The sequence below is a fragment of the Lutra lutra genome, chromosome 10 (assembly GCF_902655055.1).
Source record: "Lutra lutra chromosome 10, mLutLut1.2, whole genome shotgun sequence".
In the NCBI taxonomy this organism is placed as follows: domain Eukaryota; kingdom Metazoa; phylum Chordata; class Mammalia; order Carnivora; family Mustelidae; genus Lutra; species Lutra lutra.
In genome coordinates, this window is record NC_062287.1 from 873,292 (window position 1) to 891,903 (window position 18,612).

Consider the following 18,612-nt stretch of genomic DNA (forward strand, 5'->3'; position numbering starts at 1 on the left):
ATGGAGCTCTCTGCTCAGCAGGGAGCCTGCTTCCCCTTCTCTCTCTGCCTGCCTCTCTGCCTACTTGTGACCTCTGTCTGTCAAATAAATAAATAAAATCTAATAAAAAAAGAATAAAAATAACTATAAAAAAAGAAAGATCAACCAGTTCTCCTGCTGATCAGCTCACACAGCTATAAACACAGCCGTTCTGCCAGCACCGTCCCTAAAGATCCCAGCTTCTCTGGCATCATGAGTTAGTCAATCTCCTCTGCCGTTCAATATATTTTTTAATTTTTTAAATTTAATTTTTAATTTTTCTAGAAAGAGCATGAGTGGGGGAAGGGGCAGAGAGAGAGGGAGAGAGAGGATCTCAAGCAGACTTCCTGCTGAAGATGGAGCCTTCCGTGGGGTTTCCCAGGACCCTGAGATCATGACCTGAGCTGAAACCAAGAGTCAGACACTTGACCCCCTGTGCCACCCAGGCGTTCCTCCTATGCCATTAAATTTAAGTATCAATTCCACCTCACCGGCCTTTACAACTCCTAGAACTATGAAAACTTCTATTAATCAGTTCAAAAGAAACATTCTTAAAACAACAGAACTAGATCCTCAAACCTCAGGATGTTCTTCAGGTGCTGTAGCTACAGAAGAACCAAAACCCGTTGGTATTCCTCCCCTGCCCGGGCGGGCTGACAGCCTGCTGACAGCTGAAAAGTCAAGGGGCCTTGAGAAAGAGGGGTTTCAGCAGAGCGATGACTTTGGAATTCCCCATCCATCCATCCATCTCTCTGATCATCCATCCATCCATCCATCCATCCATCCATCCATCCATCCCTCTGATCAACTATCCACCCACCCAGCCACCCATCCATCCATCCCTCTGACCATCTCTCCATCTATCCATCTATCCATCCATCCATCCACCCAGCGAGCCAGCCATCCATTCCTCTGTCTGACCATCCATCCATCCATCCCTCTGACCACCCATCCATCCACCCACATGTCTGTCCATCTATCTATCTATCTAATCTGTTGACGCGTATTTACTGAACATATACTGTGTGCTCTCACTAGGGATACAGTGATGGACAAAATAGGCTTCAGATAAATCTGGGCTGATGTTGTAACTCAGCCACTCAAGGGAACTGCTACTTCAGGAGAGTACCTTATTCTCTCTGAGCTTCTTTCTGCATCTGTAAATTCTCCTTCACGGTGAAAAGGGTTAGAAGAAGTACCTCCCATATATGGAAAACACTCTGTCCAGTGCCAAGAGCATGGTAGCTGCCCCACAAATGGTGGTTTGGGCGGTTCTGTGTCTCCCTGGAGACCCGCGCCTCCCATCCTGGTGCTACACAGGACGGCATCTCTGCATGGTCCTCAAACGTGGCGGCAACAGGACCCCTAGTGGGCTGCGTGCATCCAGGTGGGAGAGACGTGGTACTGTGTCTGAGGCTTACCGGTCCCGGAAGAGCAGGAGCTCCTTTCCCAGCATCGTCACGGCATCGAAGGAGGAGCTGGAGTCGCAGAGATCAGGGATGGATGGACTTTGAGGGGGTGCGTGGGGCACGGTGGGCTTTCCCAGGAATGTCTTCCGGGGTCCTAGGATTCAAAGTGACTTGGTCAAAATGGTACCAGGAATCTAGCACATCCCCTTCTGCTCCAGAGACCCCCTTGGGCTGTGTGGCAGGTGATAAGGCGCGTGGCTGTCTATGGCAGGTGGACCTGCATTTGAATCCCAGCTGCACTAGTTGTAGGGTTGTCTGATAAACGGGCACATCTGGGAGCCTCTCTGAGCCACCGTCTCTTCCTCAGTAAATGGGAGGGGGGAGGACAGGAGCTGCCTTGGTGGGCTTTGTGAGAACTCCTGTCTGTGAAGCCCTCGGGAGAGCAAGTGGCCCGCACTGACTGTCAGAGCAATCGTGTCCTTTATTCCGTCACACCTAACTTCTCTGACAGCTGCGGATGCTCCAAACCAGAGATGGTTTTTAATAGTTGCCACTTTTTTTTATTCTTTTTTTTTAAAAAAAGATTTTTTAAATCTATTTGACAGAGAGAGAGAGCACAAGCAAGGGAAGCAACAGAGGGAGAAGCAGGCTCCCCGCTGAGCAGGGACTCCGATGCAGGACTCGATCCCTGGACCCTGGGATCATGACCTGAGCCGAAGGCAGAGGCTTAACCCTCTGAGCCACCCAGGCGTCCCTTAACTTTTTTATTCTTTAAAAGTTGCCACTTCTTTTTTTTTTTAATTATTATTTCTTGGTAGTTAAATTCTTTGTTCTCAATAAGATAACTTCCCCGTGTGTTTTCCTATAATTTTCCTCTACTTCCGGGCACCCTGCACGATAAGCCTTTTATCAGGCGCCCAGGAAAGGCTGAGTCGTCCTTATGGCAAGAAGGTCCCCCAGAGTGGCGTGCTGGCTCAGGGCACCTTCTGCTAGATCCTTCCATAAAGTGGGGGCCTGTGCCTTAGGGAGAGCTGCTGGGGGCTTTGTCCCACTCCGTGCTCTTAGAGACAATATGTCTTCTGCAGGAGGGGAGCTGGGGCTGGCTGAGCTGTTGGCGCTGGTGGCTCCCTGCCCTTGAGCAAGTCCCCATGGTGCCCAGAGGGACTGAGGCACAGGGAAGGACCCGTGAGAGAGAGATGGGTAAGCCCTGGGGTGGCACAGGGTCAGCAATGGGGTGAGGCTTTGGGAAAGGATCAGAAACTAGAAGGCGGCCAGGTCAGGAATGTGCTGCCAGTCTTTGAACACTCCCTATGAGCCAAGCCACCTGCTAAAGGGCCAGAGGTGGCAGGGTGGCCCTGGGTGGGGGACATGTCTGCTCCCCGGCCACATCACACCATGCTCATGCATTCTGGTCACCTGTACAGAAATGGCCACGTCAAAACAAATGCTTCTGTCCCCTGACTCCGTGACCATGGCCTTCAGCACGGTGGTGACCTTCCGTGTGGAAGGATCTGGAAGCAGCACACAGGCACTGGGGTTTGGTCCCTCTCAGTGGCCCGCGGGGATTGCTTCACCTTGGAACCCAGCCACCCTGGTCTCTGGAGCCAAGTTTGCACAATGGAGGCATTCACAGCCTTTGTCTCTGTCACTCAGAGGAGGGACAGAGCTGCCATGGACCCTGTCTCTGAGGTGGGTAGAGCTGGCTGAACACTTCCCTGGATGACACAGGTCTCCCATGGCTCAGGGGCTGTCTGCAGAGGTGTGTGCCCGTCCCCAGGCAGGCTGGCCAAGCTCAGGAAGATGGGCCAGCCCGGTTCTCCGGATCCCTTCCTGGGCTGAGAGGATGCCGAGAGCCTCTGACAGGCAAAGGCAGAGGAACCAGCCTCTGAGGTTAAGGGGAAGGTCTGCTTCCTAGAGCCGTCTGCCTTTGATCCGTGAAAAGGGTCACTCCGGGATTCCCTCTCAGGACTTCGTGGGTCTGTCTTTGTGGTGAGGAAGGCAGGGTCTAGAGCTCCTAATACCTCTTTATCATCTCGGGAAGAATGCTAACTCCTGAGAGCATCTGGACTATCTGGGACGCTTCTGTGTTTGAGCCTCAACTCTCCCAGCCGTCCCGGAGGGAAACATGGGGTGAGACGGTGAATCCCATGGCGCCGTGTGGCAAGGTGCAGGCTGCCTATGTGGCCGGCAGTCTGGGTCTTAGCATAGCCCTCGCCGTTTTTAGGAAGATAAGGTCAATGATCTGCAGACGGGTAAGAACCATATGTAGGAACTACGAAACACACCCATCTTCTCCCACTACCTAAATCTGGACCTGCACTCAACAAAACAAAACAAAACAAAACAAAACAAAACAAAAGCCCCCAAAACCCGGACAGATGATGGCATTTTCTTTGGCGCTTGAGGAACCAATGTGCTGTATTCCCTTCTGGAAATCAGCTCTTCCTAAAAGGGCACAGGTGCGGCTATGGTCCCGAGCTTGACCTCTACCTGTGCAGGTGACTCCCGGGAACGGACACTTTCTCTAAGTGGGAGACTGAATGCCTGTGGCTCTCATGGTGAGCAGCTGAGGGAGGGCATGCGCATACCGTACAAGGCCTGGATCCCTTTCACGTCGTCCTTGGGCAGGTGGAATCCGTAGGGATGCTGGTACTTATATGTCGGGTACATTAGTGCTGACGGGTCTGTGGAGTGGGCCAGGCCCAGGGCGTGGCCGAATTCGTGGGCAGCCACGGTGAATAAGTTGAAACCTACAGGAGAGGAGACAGAGAAAGACAACCTCCACTCGGGGTTTTGTTTTCAGTGTCTTCCGTCTTCACAGGAGAACGGATGCCCCAATCACAGTGAACTTGTTTTCTTTTCCTGACCAGATTCTTCAGAGGCTGGTGGGTTATTCTGGTGCTGAGGATTCCCTGGTGCTCCCCACCTCGTCTAGAAGGGGCTTTGGAGTGGGGAAGGCTGGAAATGTCAACCAATCCATTTCGTTCCTTGTCAGCAGCCCGAGATCCAAAAGGGCCTGATTACAGCCACCAGGGGCTGTGAGACATGGATCAGACGGGCATGAGATCCTGGGACTTTAAAACCCGTTCCCGTCACACTGCTCTGGAGAGCACAGATTCCCCCCAGTCATCTCGGAACAGAGCCCACTTCCAAGTACAAGTAAGAGACAGTAAATGCTACAGAAAGAAAAAGAGAGCCGTGCCGGGGAGGGCTCGGTCCTCGAGATCGCAGGCAGGAACCAGAGCTCAGACAAGTGTATGGCACATGGGAGGGGGGTCTTTTCCCTTATGGTGTTCCCTTTTGGATTTTTGGCTTACTTGTTTTCCTAGCCAGCCTCCCTAGTTAAAGAGTGGCTTGGGACGTTGAACCTCAGGGTTTCATGGTGGAGGCCCAGAAGAAGGTACAGTATTTTCCAGGTTATGGTGAATTGTGCATATATACCATTCATTCCCATAGTCCACTTCTCAGCATTGTCGAAATGGGTATCGCCTCCCAGGCCTTCCCCAGGTGCAAACGCGTGGGCGAGAGTCCCCCGAGGGCCATCGAACGGATAGGAATCCCCGTGATCTAAACGGGTGGGGAGAGACACCAACAGCAGTCAGTCCTCCTGGCAATTTTGGGGGCTTCACATTACAGGGAAGGGACACCTTTTTTCTTTTCTTTTTTTTTTTTTTTAAATAGCGTTGACACTTCTCATTCAAGATTTACTTTCCAATACTCATTTTTTATAAGAAGCTCACATGTCAACCAGTAATCGTCCACTGAAAAATTAGGAGGAGGGGCACCTGGGTGGCTCAGAGGGTTAAGACTCTGCCTTCAGCTCAGGTCCTGATCCCAGGGTCATGGGATCGAGCCCCGCATCAGGCTCTCTCTGCCTCTCTGCCTGCTTGTGATCTCCGTCAAATAAATAATAAAAATAAAAATCCTTAAAAAAAAAAAGAAAAATTAGGAGGGATATTGGGCCTTTCAAAGATCATTAGCATTAAAAATAGAAAAAACGCTCTTTCGTGACTGTTTTCATTGCAATGTCTATGTCCTACAGACGTCTTACAGAAGGAGTGGGAAGCAGCCCGACAGGCTGGGATGTGCACGTGTAGGCGGGCTGAGTGTTCGAGTCTGGTGCAGCTAAGACAGTGACAAGCAGTGAAAGGGGCAAACGTGTTCCCTCTGTTTCTACTGGGCAAGACGATGCAGGGAGGTTTCCAGGAGAAGTTTCCTTGAGCATTTCGATATGCTTTCCTGTATCAGCTCATGCAAGCAGTAAAGGTGTCCCTAAAATCCTAACCTGTAGAGATTTCCATGTTTCTGTTTCCACTTATATTTAACTAAGGGCTTATTAGAAATTTGATAGAGGAGAGAGAACATAATGAGGCATGTTGTAGAAGCCTTGTGGGGAAGAGAACCCGATACGGGCCAGGTCACACGCAGGGCCACCCTGAAGCGTTTACACCCAGGACCTGCATCACCTTCCCTCCCTTGCCCCCACCCCCAACATGTATGTCCCAGGACCTGAGACTCCCTGAAGGTCGAGACCTGAAGGAACAGGGACCCTTGGCCACGGTGTCTATGGAGGGAGGAGGCAGGGGTGCTCGCTCACCTTGGCTACTTGGAAGCTGAGAAGAGCTGAGCTGAGCTCCCTGGACAGGCTGCTCTGAAAGAGGCTCAGAGCCCGCCCCCACACCCTGTGCCCAGTTAGGCCTCCACGCCTTACCAGGGCGAGGATGGGGTGCAGAGGTGGGGGAGGTGGGGGAGGCCTGGGGACTCCAGAGGGTGTGGACGAGACAGCAACGCTGATTTCTTGACCCCTGCCACGGGGGGAATGTGGCCAGGGCCACTGTGGCATGGACTTCTTCTGGTGGGGACTCCTGGTGGATACGGAAGGGGGTGTGTGGCAGGGAGCAGTGCCATGGGGATGAGGTCCGCTGGCCTCCTAGCCAACAGGGAAGCTAAATGGGATGACTTTGTCTCTGAAGGGACAGCACAGTGAGAGCAGAGCCCCTCTCCTGCCCCATCCAGCACAGTGGGACATGCTGAGAACTTCCCAGGGTCCTGTGTCCAGGCCAGACATACCCATGACCTTGCCATGACCTTGGCCTCCACCCATCACTCTGTGTGGAAGAGGATCCTGGGGACTGCTCGCATTAAAGGCTGTAGAAGGAAACACGTCAGGGCTTGTCTCCTGTGGTCGGGACGAAAGTCCGAGAACGGCCCCCATACCTCCAGTTTCAAACGATATCATGATATCGGCCTCGCCTGCGTTCACCCTGACGAAACTCAGCGGCACGGCGCTGCTCCAGGCCTGCAAGGCCATCTCCACGGCTTTGTCCACCTCCGCTGAGGGCATGGAAGGTGTGTATTTGGATATTCTGCGGAAACAGAAGGACACGGTTTCCTCTCAGTGAGCGCTGGGCCCGAAGGCGTCCTGGCCCTGAGGTGGTGGGACGCGCGGCAGGGGGAGCGGGAGTCTACCATGCGGGCATTTTTCTCCCCAACGGTCATGTTGTTTTGCTTTCGTATTTGCTCCTGGGAATCACCTGCCACTGAAACGGTTTGATTCTCCTTGTTGTGGGACTAACCCCGGATTTTAACCTTCCTGGGCGCAGCAGAGTGATGACCCTGTTCAGAGCTGGCCGCCTTAGGGACTCAGGCCGGTTGCCGCCCAAGCAGGGCGGAGAGGAGCCCCCGGCGCTCTGCTCCGGGGCTGTGGACCCTCGCTGGACCGACCGCGGGGACTCGGGACCCCCCACCCCGCTGAGCTGGGACCTTGTAAGGACAGGGTCTGCGGCCAAAACTTCTCAAGTGAGGGCTTTGTAATTCCCACACTGTAAGCGCTCTCACGGGGGAAAATTTCAAGCCACCCACCGCCCCCCCCCCGTGGGGACAGCTGGGAAGACATGAGCAGCAGCACAGGGCCCCCCACCGTAGCACGAAATGCAAACGGCCTCATGAACACAGATCCCAGGTACGTGTGCGACAGTGACGGAAGCAACGTTGGATGGCCGTTTATTTTTAATTCCATATAACATCCAGAATGTAATATGTAATAACTGGTGTATAAATATAATTTGTTTAATTGCAGGTATGTAGAGCTTAATTTTTAATAATGGCTCTGTTCAGCCACCAGCCTGCTGGGGTCTGGGGCGGTTGACAACTGGGCGCAAAACCCCAGACGGGTGGAGGCCGCCTTCTGGGAGCGGGAGGAGTGAGCTCCAGCACCGCCCTGTGGGGACTTCGGGAACAGCCCCGCCTCACCCGCCCCGGTCTCGGCCAGATGTGCTCATCCGAAGAACAGACTCTGGCCCCACGCTGGGCCTGGCTCTCAGCTGCCCTGGGCAGCACCTGCCCACTGGGCCAGCCCGCGGCACGCCTAGACTCGTCTTGCCCTGGGAGAATCCTCGCTGTTAGCCAGGCCCGGGGCAAAAATGCAGGTGCAGGCTGCCCGTTTGCGAGGCCACATCTGTCAGGCAGGTGCAAGGCCCAGGTGTGCAGCCTGCCTCCAAGCCAACCCGCAGGTGGACGGGGGCCCCCAGGATGGAGGCCGGCTGGCTCAGCAGTGGGTCCCTGCGCCCCCTCTGGGTCCACAACAGTTCTCCACTTGGCCCGGCAGGCTCACACCTGTCATGGGAGCTGCAAGGATCTGTTTGCTTGTGTGTCTCCCGAAGAGGGCCGTGAGGGTCAGGGAATGGGATTGACTCACCTTTGTATCTCCAAACTCGAATGTCTAGAGTAGGCATTTAATAAATCGTCAAAAAATTATTTTTGGAATTGATAAAACAATTGCTCTTTAATAGGTGAGTTTTCTTGTTTCCTTCTGACTGAGGTACTTGTTTTAAGAAAACTGGTCGGTACTGTCAGGTTAGTATCTGAACGAGGTTATTTTTCCTTAAAGACAAATGTGTTGTCTCTAATTGATAAAATTACTTGTTGTGCCGAAATGGCCAGCCATTGGAAAAACCCTGAGATATTTTGTAACGAGTCCTCCAATGTCCCCGTCTAAAGCTTAGCCCTAAAAAGTCTTCCTTACGGTGGTGATGAGTCAGGATTTTTATACGGATTGAAGGAGGATATTTCTAAAGGAAAAGAAAAGGAGAGAGGGTGTTTCTCTCCGACTTTGGAAAGACTCCATCTCATTACCTGTATGTCAAAGAATTTTTTTTCCATTTGGGTTCACCTGGGAAGAGGCGATAGTTTGCCACGTCGGGAACTCCGCAGCGAGGCCTCTTGATGACGTCCATCGTGGGCCGGTCCAGCTTCCCGGTGACGCGGAGGCCGAAGAAGGCTTGCAGCTCCTTGATCTTCTTGACCAGGGCTCTGCCTCCTGCTGCCCCCATCTCGCCGACCTGGGGCCCTGCCTTCCTGGTGTAATACTTGTCAAGATAGTCCTGGAATGGAGAGGCAGGCTGACACAACCGCGAGAGACCCGCGCTCACGTTAGAAAAAGGAACAATATCCTGACAAGCTAAAAAGAGCCGGGACCGCATATCCTCATCTTTGAAAAAAATTAGATCTACTTGGCTCAAGAAAGCTTCGAAAGAGACATTCAGCGTTATTGACAATGGTTATGTCTGGGTGGTGGGGATTGTATGGTTTCTTTTTTTTTACTCACTTGCATTTTATAGCTTTCCTAAAAGGACTGGTTATTCTAAGAGGAAAAAATAATGGAAGGAAATTAATGCGAACACTTTCCCCACAGAGTGTTTGTCATTGAAATCTTGACCCAATTTGCAAAACCAAGACTAGTGTATTTCCCAAGAAGACAGTCACCGGTACCATGTTTTCCCTGTACATTATGCAGGGTGGATAGGATTTTAACGCTCAGAGCCCTACTGTTGCCGCCTCTCATCTTATCCAAAGGCAGACAGCCCGTTCCGCTCCCTGCTGGCTTTCCATCGCTCAGTGAGCGGACTGTGGGCTTGAGCCTGTCTTCCCAGGGCAGATTCCGCGGCTGGCCCTTTGTCCCCCCCAGGCAAATAAAATTACCCATAGATTATAAGCTTTTCACATGCACATTAAGGCTTCAAACCTCTAAATTTATCATTCAAGACACTTTTCTAGGACTTCCTGGGTGGGGTGAGAGCCAGTGCCTGCTGCTGGCCAGGGGACTTCCACCGTCCGCCGTATTTCAGGGAAACACGGAACAGCTGAAGAATTGTATGTTTTATTTTACGTAAAATTTTATATTTATATATTATACATGAGGAATTTACTTAGTGCGTGTAAATGTTCATCTATCACAGGAACTGTATATTTAGTTATTTTCTATATAAATTATGTGTAGGATTTCTGCTCTATGTGCATATTTACATACATAAATCATAAAGCACTGACAGCTCCCTGTCTAACCGTAGCAGATTTGTTGGGTATATTATTACATATTCATATGAAGCAACACTAGGCCTCTAAGATCCCATTTTTGAAGAATATTTAATGGCATGGAAAAACACACTCAGTAGAATGACAATATAGAGGTAAAGTCTTTGTACAGATTATAAGCATAATTCCAAAAAAAAAAAGAAACACTATAATGTGTACATATTAAACTCCTGTTTGTTACAAATGTATGCAAATATAAGGTTAATATGCAAATTAACATTGAAATTGATGTCAATTGATCTATTGATAATAAACATATGCATGGAATTTGTATGAACATGAGTAACATCAGTAATGGAAAGAAAAAGAAATAGGTCCGTACCAGACCTGTTTATCTCTGGGCTGTCATACTATGGGTGACGACTTACTTTTCTTCCTTTCCTAGATCCCAAAGTTTTCTGCTGTGAACATGGACTGTAGTTGTTCAGGAAACAATGAAAGGAGTGAGGTGCGCTGGCTTGTTTGGACAAGGTGCTCCTAGAGGGGGGATGTCAGCTTATCCTCACCCTCCACCCTGCTGGCCGGGGAAACTCACTTCCCTGGTGGTGGTTCCTTGCAAGAATCTTTTTTTATTTTTTAAGATTTTATTTTTCATTTATTTTATTTTATTTATTTATTTTTACTATGTTCAGTTAGCCACTGTATAGTTCCTAATTACTCCTTGATTCAGCGTTCAGTGATTCGGTACTTACGTATGACACCCAGAGCTCATCACAGCACGTGCCCTCCTCAATACCCATCACTACGTTACCCTCTCCACCCTCCCGTCTCCCCTCTGAAACCCCCACATTGTTTCTCGGGGTCTATAGTTTCTCATGGCTCCTCTCCCTCTCTGATTTCTCCCCCTTTGAATTTCCTTTCCTTCCCCTATGGTCCTCCTTGCAATCACTTACGATCCACATATGAGTGGAACCATATGATAATTATCTTTCTTTGCTTGGCTTATTTCATTCAGCATAATCCCCTCCAGTTCTATCCATCTTGATGCAAATGGTGGGTATTCATCCTTTCTGATGGAGGCATCATACTCCACTGTACATATGAACCACATCTTCTTTATCCATTCGTCTGCTGCAGGACATTTAGGCGCTTTCCACAGTTTGGCAATTGCAGCATTGCTGCTATGAACACTGGGGTGCAGGTGGCCCTTCTTTTCACTACATCACTATCTTTGGGGTAAATACCCAGTAGTGCAATTGCAGGGTCACAGGGAAGCTCTAGCTTAACGTCTTAAGGAATCTCCACACTGTTTCCCACAGTGGCCGCACCAGCTTGCGTTCCCACCAAAGTGTAGGAGGTTCCTCTTTCTCTGCATCCTCACCAATACTGGTTGTTTCTTGTCTTGTTAATTTTAGCCATTCTGACTGGTCTGAGGTGGTATTACATTATGGTTTTGGTTTGAATCTCCTTGATGGCTAGTGATTTTTAACATTTTTTCATGTGTCTGATAGCCATTTGTATGTCTTTTTTAGAGAAGTGTCTGTTCATGTCTTCTGCCCATTTTTTGACATGATTATCTGTTTTGTGTGTCTTGAGTTTGAGGAGTTCTTTATGGATCTTGGATATCAGCCCTTTGTCTGTAGTGTCACTTGTGAATATCTTCTCCTATTCCACGGATTGCCTCTTTGTTTTGTTGACTATTTCCGTTGCTGTGCAGAAGATTTTGATCTTGATGAAGTCCCAAAAGTTCATTTTCGCTTTTGTTTCACTTGCCTTTGGTGAACCTAAAGACACCTCCAGACTGACAGTGAAGGGCTGGAGAACCAGTTTTCATGCTAATGTGCCTCAAAAGAAAGCTGGATAACAATTCTCATGTTGGGCAAACTAGAATTTAAAACGAGGACTTCAATAACAGATCCAGAGGGACACTGTTTTATTCTTAAAGGGTCTGTCCACCAAGAAGACCTAACAATTGTAAATATCTATGCCCCAACACGGGATCAGCCACCTACATAAGCCAGCTGCTAACCGAAATAAAGAATCAGACAAGAATACATTAACATTAGGAGATTTTAACGCTCCTCTCTCAGCACTGGACAGATTAACTAAATAGAAGATCAACAACACAAAAACAAGAGCTCTGAACGACACATTGGACCAGATGGACTTTGTAGATACTCACAGAACATTCCACCCTAAAACAACAGAATACTCATTCTTCTCGAGTACACATGGAACTTTTCCCAAAATAGACCACATACTGTGTCACAAATACCAAATCAGGTCTCAGCCAATATCAAAAGACAGATTATTCGCTGCACGGTATCAGACCACAATGCCTTGAAACTAGAACTCGATCGAAAGACAAATTTGGAAGGAACTCAAACGCTTGGAAGTTAAAAAGCATCCTGCTAAAGAAAGTTTGGATCAACCAGGAAATCAAAGAAGAATTTAAACAATTCATGGAAACCAATGAGAACGAAAACACTTCAGTTCAAAACCCATGGGATATGGCAAAGTTAGTCCTAAGGGGGAAATACATAGGCACCCAAGCCTACCTCAAAAAGTAGAAAAATCCTGAATGGACAAGCTAGACTTGCACCTACAGGAACTAAAGAAAATCACAATGGAACCAAAACGGAGCAGAAGAGAAACCACTCACCGCAGATGGTGGTGGCTGCTGAATTCCTATAAACCACGGGGTGGGTCGAGAATTCTTTCTCGTCACTGGGACCCACTCTAGCCGTTTGCTCAGATCATGCTAGCTTGCTCAAGGGGATGCCTTTTTCCTGCCCGGGGCTGGTGACTGGGGCTGCTGCAGGAGAAGATGCAGTTTGCCAAGCTCCCCTGGTCCTCAGAGCAGGGTCTTTCTGAGCAGGTTGTAAGGGAGCCCGAGAAGAGTGGACTTAGTTTGGAGCAGAAGTCGTCAGGGACCCCCAGCATCCCAAGGCCACTTCAGGCTTTCCAAACGCTGCTAGCAAGCCTATCTTTCCTGAGACTTTCTGTCTCTTTCCTGCATAGACTGCTCAGGGCTCAGCTACTTTTTGCTGTGAAGGGCTGCTCATAAGTATTTTCAGTTCCGCCATCCTCCGCCTCTGCGGTGTAGACACAGGTGATATATGGACGAGAATGCGAGGCCGGTTTGACCCTGTGACTGTGGTTTGTCTGGACCCGGACAGGAATCACAGTCTCTGAAGCCCTCATGTGGGTCACGGCCTCAGCATCACCCTCCTTCCGGAGGTCCCAGCGACTCTAGCCTCTGAGTCAGAGCGGCGTGACGCCAGGTGAGGGAAAATTACATTTCAGGAGAAGGGACCCAGAGCTACAGGGTACCCACGAAAGTCACAGTTTGAAGTAGACCCCAAATTCTGAGATACGTTACTGCGAATTTAGTTTGCCTGGCAGTGGGCTGTAGTCAGAAGGTCAGGTTCAGAGCTCTGTTCTTGGCATCTGCTACCTCGTTCATAAGCAGGGCCGATATGAAATGTTTAATGACTGGTGGGGGGGTGCCGACTAATGAGCGTGGATGGGTGTGCAAGCAGTCGGCGTGTGCGTGTGCACCGGTGGAGCGTGCTGGGCAGGAAAGCCTGCAGCACAGTTGACAGATAGCCGTTAGGTCCCAGCCCAAACAAGTCTCACCCAAACACGTCTCACCTGCACACATCCCCGAACATTGGGAGTTCCATGGTCAGACGCTTTCCCCCAGATTTTAATGTAACCCTATACCCAACACGGGGCTTGAGCCCCCAGCCCTGAGATCAAGAGTCACACGCTCTGCTGACCAAGCTGGCTGGGCGTCCCTGGGGAGGTTTCTTTAGATGACATTGTCACCTTCCCTTAAACGCCACAAATGCTTGGAAGCAAATAAATATTGAATCACGTGGAGTCACATAATTGTTGCAAAAATTCTAACGTGAATTATTTGTATCACATCCTTCCCAACCAGTTCAGAGAGACCGTCAGAGAGGAACATACAGAAAGTGGCCATAAGTAAGATCCTTGGGAACATGTCTAGAGAGGAATGGCTCTCGGGCAGAGCGGGTAGGCACCCGGGACAAACGGTTCACGTTGGACCGGGATCGAGCTGGCGCTGAACGCTGGGGCCATTCTCCAACGTGTGAACCCAGGACCTCTCTCTGGTGGCCGCCAGACACTTAATGTCTCACTGACCACCCGCCTTGCAAGGGTGGGACTTACGCCTCTGGGGCTGTTTTCCTGCCCTGGTTCCCGCCGACACTTGCCATCTGATACTTGGTGTTTCTGCCTTGCATGGGTTTTGCAAGTTGCTTCAGTTTCAGTAGGAAACTCGCTACCTGGAGGCTGGTTTATTCCGTTGCCTCGTGCACCGCCACATGCACCTGACACGGGTCCTAGCTGTCTGGGGGGAAGTCTCTCCTCAGCTCCAGGCCTCTCAGAGGGGTCTCAAAACAGTAACGGATTTTTCCTTGTTTTCTCATTATACCCTTGTAGGTTTTCCGGCCCGGGCGGAGGAATTGTGTAAAAACTCACAAACCTGTGCAAGGTGGTAGTTGTTCCGTGAGGTCCTGGGGGTGGCTGCAGACAGGGAGGGGGCGGTGGCAGGCAGCTCGAGGGCCGTGAGGAGCAGCAGAGCCAGGCCCGGTGCGGGGAGCACCTTCATCTCCTCGGGGCGGCTCGGGGATGCGATCAGCCCGGGCGAGGCCGACCGACCGACCGACCGTGTGCGTCTGCCCATGGCCCTCGAGCTGCTTTTATAGCCTCCTGTAGGTCTGGGCCCTGGAGCAAGGATGACTCATGTCTCAAAAGGTAATTACACAGCTCGCTTCTCGGCCTGGGACGGGTAACAGCAGGGTGCACAGGAGTCAGGGAAAAGCTTCATTCCTTGCGATTTACCAAGTCCCCAGAGCAGAAAAACACTGAGTTTTCGTGAGGTTGGTCAGCTGCTTACACAGATTGGGGTGAACTTGATTAATTTTAACCCAATCCGATGGGAACGTTGGTGAGTCTCGGTGTGGGGCTTTCTTCCACTCTGAGCACACAAGAGGTCCGTGATTAGAATACGGTTTAATTCCTCCCTGGCAATCCAGTCCCTTCCCCCCAAATTCAGTGGACCGCGGGAATCTGCTGCATCCTCTCGGGCGTTCCTCAGCTTTGAGCAGGATCCTGAATCATCCGGGAAACATTGCCTTAGCCTGTGTGGACTCAGGGTGGGACGTAGGCTCCCAGCTGTCAGAAGAGCCTAGAACAAGCTAACGCACGAGATGCATCGCAGTCAACTGGAAGGGAGCACTCTGGTTTCCTGGGCTCCCCGTCTACCCCGGCTCTGATTAAGACAGGTCTCCATCTAGAGAGAGCGTGGAGAAATGGTTTTTACAGTGGGAAAAGCACTTTGGCACCAAAGGCAGATGCAGTTTTAAGAACTTCCTCACTCTGTGACTTTGGGCAGGTCACGTAACCTCTCTGAACATGGGTTTTGTGTGTAGGTGCGTGTGTTTCAATCTGCAATGACAGACGACATTCGGGCGCGTGAGCTCCTCAGTGCTGTGGCACAAGCCGGGCATGCCGCGCGGTGTCTGATGACCACTTGGCATTCAGCAGACATATTCAAATCCCCGTTCTGACACCTGTCCCCAGGACTCGGGGCAGGTTACTTGGTCTCTTTTAAAAGGCTGTGGTATTTTCATCTGTAAAATGGGGGAAGATACCTGCTCAGTTGGATTGTCATAAAGGAGTACATCAGGTCAGAAGAGAGCCCCGAGCATGGGGCTCAGCGGACTCCCACTCCTACGGGACGATGTTGGACTGAGCTCCTGACTTCAGTCCCCAGCAGGTCTGAAGAAATGCCCTTTGAGTGGATAAAGGGTTGACTCGATCAGGGGTTCCCAGAGTGTGGTTCCTGCACCCGCAGCATCACTGTTCCCTGAGGATGTCTTGGAAAAGCTCATTCTCAGCCCCACCCGGACTTACTGAAGGCGGCGCAGCGGTCTGTGTTTTCACGAGCCTTCCGGGTAACTCTGGTGCACGGCGAAGCTGGAAAACACTGCACCGGCTGAGCAAGTGGCATCGTGAGGGCCGGGACGAGCGAAACAGTGTACAAACAGTGCCGGGAATATTCCAGACGCAGAAAGCACTCAGTACCGCCCTGCCATCCGGAGCCGCGGTTTTTAGTGGTGACACACTGTGTGTTTGAACGTCATTTGTGAAGTTTGTTGCAAACAATTTATTACTAATACTTGTTAAGCTATGAAAATGTGTAAATGACTTGCCTTCTCGCTTAGACTCGATTCGAGGTTATTCCTGTAGTGACCTCTCTCTCCTGGTCTCTCCCTGTCTCTCTCCTCAACCGCCGTGTGCGGAAACTGCAGAGGCTGGCGACGGACAACTCAGACGTCACTTACACATTAGTGGGAGTGAGTTTCACCGCAAGGCCGGTGTGAAGCAACATCCTTGACCTTTCAAAACAGAATGACAAGCCCCGGCTGATAATTTCCCACTAGGTGTTTCCTTTTCCAGATTCTCTTCTTCTTTACAAGGGAGCAAAGTCTGCTTTCTTTCTGTCTTCCTTATATTAAATCTAAATTTAAATCCAGATGGTTCCAACCCACAGAGATCCTATCAAAGCCAGTCCGGGACTGGGAGGACGTGAAATGAGAGGCTCTATCACAGAAGACTGCAGAGTGAGTCGTATCTGCAGAAAAATAGTCCACACGGGACAGCAGGTGGGGAGCCTCCAAGCAGAGGCTCCTGCAGACTTTCCAGAAGTTTCCACGTGCTACTAAGACACAGGAAGAAAGGTTTTAAATGACAGGATTAAGTGCTCCACGCAGAGCTGTTTCTTGCCAGGTCCCCGCTGATTCAGTCCCATGTTTTTGTTTCTGAGACGGTGCTGAGGTGCCCGTGATGGGCTGAGAATGACTGTCAGATGGGCTGAGAATGACCGCCTACTTGTCTTACTTCAACGAGAGGCACAGACTGTGTATTTACACAGACCTAGAATCAAACATTGACCCGACCACTTTCTAGATGTGTTAGCTGTTGGCGTTTTGAGCTGTGAAATCCAGTTTTGGCTAATTTAAAAGAACCCCCCCCCAATTTTATTTATTTGAGTGAGAGAGAAGGAGCAGGAGAAGGAACAATGGGAGAGAGGGAAGCAGGCTCCCCGCTGAGCAGGGAGCCCGACGTGGACTCGATCCCAGGACCCTGAGATCATGACCTGAGCTGAAGACAGATGCTTCACTGAGCCCCCCAGGTGCCCCTTTTTGGAAAAAAAAAATGAGGTAGCCCAGACAGCACCAGGCTGAGAGAACCAGTGGGACCAAGGGTGGTAGAAACCAAAACCAAGAGAGATGTTTCTGGGGCCCCGGCTTCTTATCACTGGGGTTTTCCCACTGAGCGGCTCAGGCTGCTGCGGCCGGGCTCCTGGTTCTCACCGTCTTTGCCTCATTCCCTTGGCGTTCTGGGAGTATCTCCCAGAGAAGGAATCTGTGCTGGGCGACCAAAGAACACATCAAAACTCAACCGGAAAATGTCCCCCACAATCTGGGAAGCCTCCTGAAATGCCTCCTGCTTCGACACATGCAGGACGAAACCTATCTCAGAAGGACGTTGAGAAGTTTCAAGGGGCTCATGGGTGCTCAGCGCTCAGTTCAGGTCACAGACAGGAAACTCCAGAATTACTTTTGGCCACGAATTGCAAAACTGTCCCAGAAATATTGTGATGTGTTAATAAAAAATGAATATAAGGCATTTTCTTACTTCTAAGATACTATTGTTCATCGAACTGAGCATTGATTAAGATAACCATTGTGGAAAAAGTAGAGCATTAGGTCATTAAATGTGTGCGTCGACATACTATAGGTTTAGGCGCCTCTTGTCTGTCCTTTACCACTAGGATGAAATTTCCGTGAGGATCAGGGTCTGTTCTGTCCACTGCATTATCCCTAGTACTTAGGACAGAGTCTGGCACAAAACAGGTGCTCCCAGCGCTTGTGCATGGATGAATGCCTGAATGAGTGACTGAATGACAAAATCAGGAAGAAGAGAAACAAGACTATCCTCAGAGGATACGTTTCAAATCAGCCCATATAAGGAATTAAACAGAGGGGTGTAGCCCTCCCCTAAGGGGTCAGAACTTTTATTAAACCCATATTATATGCCAGACATGGAATCAACCACCAACAACTTTAAAATATCTCATTTTTCTTTCTTTCTTTTTTTAAAAAAGATTTTATTTATTTATTTATTTATTTGTCAGAGAGAGAGAGAGAAAACGTGTGCATAAGTGGACAGAGAGGCAGGCAGAGTCGGAGAGAGAAGCAGGGTCCCCGCTGAGCAAGGAGCCCGATGTTTTGGGACTTGATCCCAGGACCCTGGGATCATGACCTGAGCCGAAGGCAGCGGCTTTACCAACTGAGCCGCCTAGGCGTCCAAGATATCTCACTTTTCAACTGAAGTGTTGTCTCCAGAATTTTCACCCAGACCAGCTGGAGCTCAAAGCCTGTGCCCTTGCCCTCAGGGGCTGGCCAGCAGCCTGCTGGGCCCCCTAGGGCTCCTGTGGAGTCTTGTTTGCCCCACGGAACATGAGCAAGCAGACCCAGTGCTCTGACTGGTGATGCTCTTTCTCATTGCAAACAATCCAATTGTTTTTCTGGTTTTTATATTTCATTCTCTAATAATCTAGCTTTCCCAAGGAATTAAATTTATGGATTTCCAAGGAGTTCAGTCCCAGCCTGGAAGACTACCCTACGGGGGGGGGGGCAGTGTCCAGCAATTGGCCCCCAGCTGGCCTCAGCCCCTTCCCAGCCTCCATCCTTTCTTCAGACGCCTCCAGTAAATACAGCCCACTTTGAACCCCGGATTTCTAAAAATTGATTTAACTTGTCATTCATGTAGT

At 50.1% G+C, this 18,612-nt stretch overlaps 1 protein-coding gene across 1 annotated transcript in view; it reads right to left on the minus strand.

The window, feature by feature from the left end:
- MMP20 (matrix metallopeptidase 20) overlaps positions 1 to 14,379 on the minus strand; it is a 47,874-nt gene extending 33,495 nt beyond the window's left edge. The window contains exons 1-6 of the mRNA XM_047694052.1: positions 14,254 to 14,379; positions 8,562 to 8,809; positions 6,645 to 6,793; positions 4,869 to 4,994; positions 4,016 to 4,177; positions 1,440 to 1,581 (exon numbers count right to left, since the gene is read on the minus strand). Of these exons, the coding sequence (XP_047550008.1) occupies positions 1,440 to 1,581; positions 4,016 to 4,177; positions 4,869 to 4,994; positions 6,645 to 6,793; positions 8,562 to 8,809; positions 14,254 to 14,379 (953 nt within the window). The remainder of the gene's footprint in view (positions 1 to 1,439; positions 1,582 to 4,015; positions 4,178 to 4,868; positions 4,995 to 6,644; positions 6,794 to 8,561; positions 8,810 to 14,253) is intronic.
- Positions 14,380 to 18,612: the final 4,233 nt, after the last annotated feature.